General features: G+C 45.6%; 1 protein-coding gene across 3 annotated transcripts in view; it reads right to left on the reverse strand.

The window, feature by feature from the left end:
• Positions 1-331: 331 nt before the first annotated feature.
• EMP3 (epithelial membrane protein 3) overlaps positions 332-2,446 on the reverse strand; it is a 12,345-nt gene continuing 10,230 nt past the window's right edge. For all 3 annotated transcript variants that reach the window (XM_015414402.1, XM_015414401.1, XM_015414400.1), the window contains one exon: positions 332-830. In XM_015414402.1, coding sequence (XP_015269888.1) covers positions 661-830 — 170 coding nt within the window. In that variant the 3' untranslated portion in view covers positions 332-660. The remainder of the gene's footprint in view (positions 831-2,446) is intronic.

Raw genomic sequence — 2,446 nt, forward strand, 5'->3', positions numbered from 1 at the left:
GATTCTCCCGCAGTTTTGGTCTTGTAAAATAGAAAAATTGGTATCGGGGAGGTGCTCTTCACCACCATGTGTACCAAGGAAGGAGCAGAGAGAAATCTACAGTTCCTCATATCGGAAATATAAAAGTTGCCTGAAATTTAAATGGCTACTGTTTTCCAAAAGCGACTGCTTTTTACTACAAAACTAACTTACAAAATGGGCTAAGTTTGAAGAACATGTAAGACATGTCTTCTGAACCAGCATATTCAACAGCATCATGACATCATTTTGCCAGCAAAAAAATAAAATAAAATCACGTGTTGGGAGCAATCTTAAGCAGCTCTACTCAGAAGTAAGTCTCATACTATTTAATGGGGCTTACTTCCGGGAAACTGCCCTCAGGATTGCAGCCTTAGTGTATGACAGTATCTCAGATGCCAAGGAGATGCCTAGTGCAAGATGACACACCTTTGTGTGGCTGTACTGCACAAAATGCACGATAAAACACAAACAAGAGGTGACACATCGACAGTGCAGTAACCCTAGTGGATCGAGCCAGGCATCACGTATGTTTTGGTACCATAATTGCCTTTAAAAACAGCAAAGATTTAATACATAGCATAATTCCCAGGAGAACAAGCTCACTTCCGGACAGACAGAGATCAATCTCCGAGTTGCCTGCTACTCCTTTTTCCGAAGGTGGATGTAAATGAATCCGCTGATAAGAGCCAAGGGCAAGGAGAGCCACGCCAGCACAAAACAGTAGCCAAAGGAGCCGCCTGCCTGTCGGTTTTTCTGGAACTCGTCCACGTGGGTTGTGTAGATCACGGCAGCGGTGAACACGGAGATGGCTGAGAAGAGACCCAGAGAGAACATCAGCACCGGGCCCGAGGCCTTCCTTTGCTCCTTGATGGGGCTTCAGCCCACTATGTGCATCCTGTCATCTTTGGCTGGTTGCTTTTGAGATTGCCTAAACCGGCACCCACTTGGGGAGCTGCAATACGCATTAGCCAGACAGTCTGAATCGGCTATTAAAATGCCAATGGTTACGGACAGGCGGGCTAATTTCAGGAGGACGGCCATGCCGGTGTGCAGCAGAAGAGCAAGACTTGAGTCCAAGAGCCCATTAAAGACCAGCAAGATTTCCGGGGTACCTGACAAAGGAAGCTTTGACTCTCGAAAGCTTATACCCTGGAAATCCTGTTGATCTTTAAGGCGCTATGAGGCTTCAATCTAGCTCTTGTACGTGGGTTGTTTGGCCCAGCACAGTCGCTGTGGGAAAATGTTCTTCCCCCTCTACCCCCAAAGATCGTGCTTCCATGCAGAGCTTCCAGCGTCTCCTGATCTTTGCTATGATGTCTGAGACAGGGCCCCTAGCACAGCCAGGATGGTTGCCACCAGTGTTCCCTCTAAGCTGAGTTAGTGTGTGCTAGCTCACAGTTTTTTAGCCTCCGGCTCACACATTTTTGTCTTAGCTCAGGAAGGAGGGCTCCAGAGCAACCTAATTTATGCAGTAGCCAAATCGCTCACTCACAACTTTAAATGCTAGTAACTCACAAAGTAGAATTCTTGCTCACAAGACTCCACAATTTAGAGGGAACATTGCCACACGGGTGGCAAAGTTCTAATCTCCCTGGTACTGCTACTACCTCCTATGCCACCAGGGGGCATTTTGGGGGTAACTGTCATATTGGTATATTAGAGCGAATGGGAAACACCTGTGTGGAAAAGACACTAGAAACCGCTAAGTGTCTAAAGTATGCAAATTATAATAATACAAAAACATGTAAATACAATGTAGCAAACAAGAAAGTAAATACAATATATCTTTTCTCTTGCAACGAAGATATTCATAAAGAGACGAGGAATCCGGATATTAACTTCGTTTTGCAGATCTTCCTCAGTAGTAATTAAAGCAATAGCTTAAATGATATGTCTATTCAGAACAATAACATTATAGTCTTCTGAGGTAAACAAGAATTGTATGGACTTCTAAGGTAATGTACATGAACAATGCTTCATCCACGGGCAGCTATTCACAAAACATTTTGATAAGGGTTCTCATAGAGCTTCACAACAACTTTTGCGTATTTGGCAGTCTCTAGTCTAGCGTCTTTTCCACACAGGTGTTTCCCAGTTGCTCTATGTTTACTGTGTGTTCTTGCTTGTTTTCTATATTGGTATATCAGGCAGGGAAAATGTGGGCAAAGCTGCCATACGGAAGCCCCGTTGCCACTGCGCTGCCCCAGCAATGGGGAAACCACTGGACAGCATCGTGGTGTGGAACAGGCTCCGTACAGCATGGGTCCCCAACCTTTCTGAGCCTGTGGGCACACTGGGAATTCCGACACAGGGTGGTGGACACAACTACAAAATGGCCGCCTAAGGAGGTGGAGCTACACACACAGGGCAAGCCCGAGTACAGGGGAGAAGAGGGGTAATTTTAAAAAGTACAATGGGCAAGAGT

Source organism: Gekko japonicus, unplaced genomic scaffold (assembly GCF_001447785.1).
Source record: "Gekko japonicus isolate JY-2015 unplaced genomic scaffold, Gekko_japonicus_V1.1 scaffold243, whole genome shotgun sequence".
Taxonomy (NCBI): Eukaryota; Metazoa; Chordata; class Lepidosauria; order Squamata; family Gekkonidae; genus Gekko; species Gekko japonicus.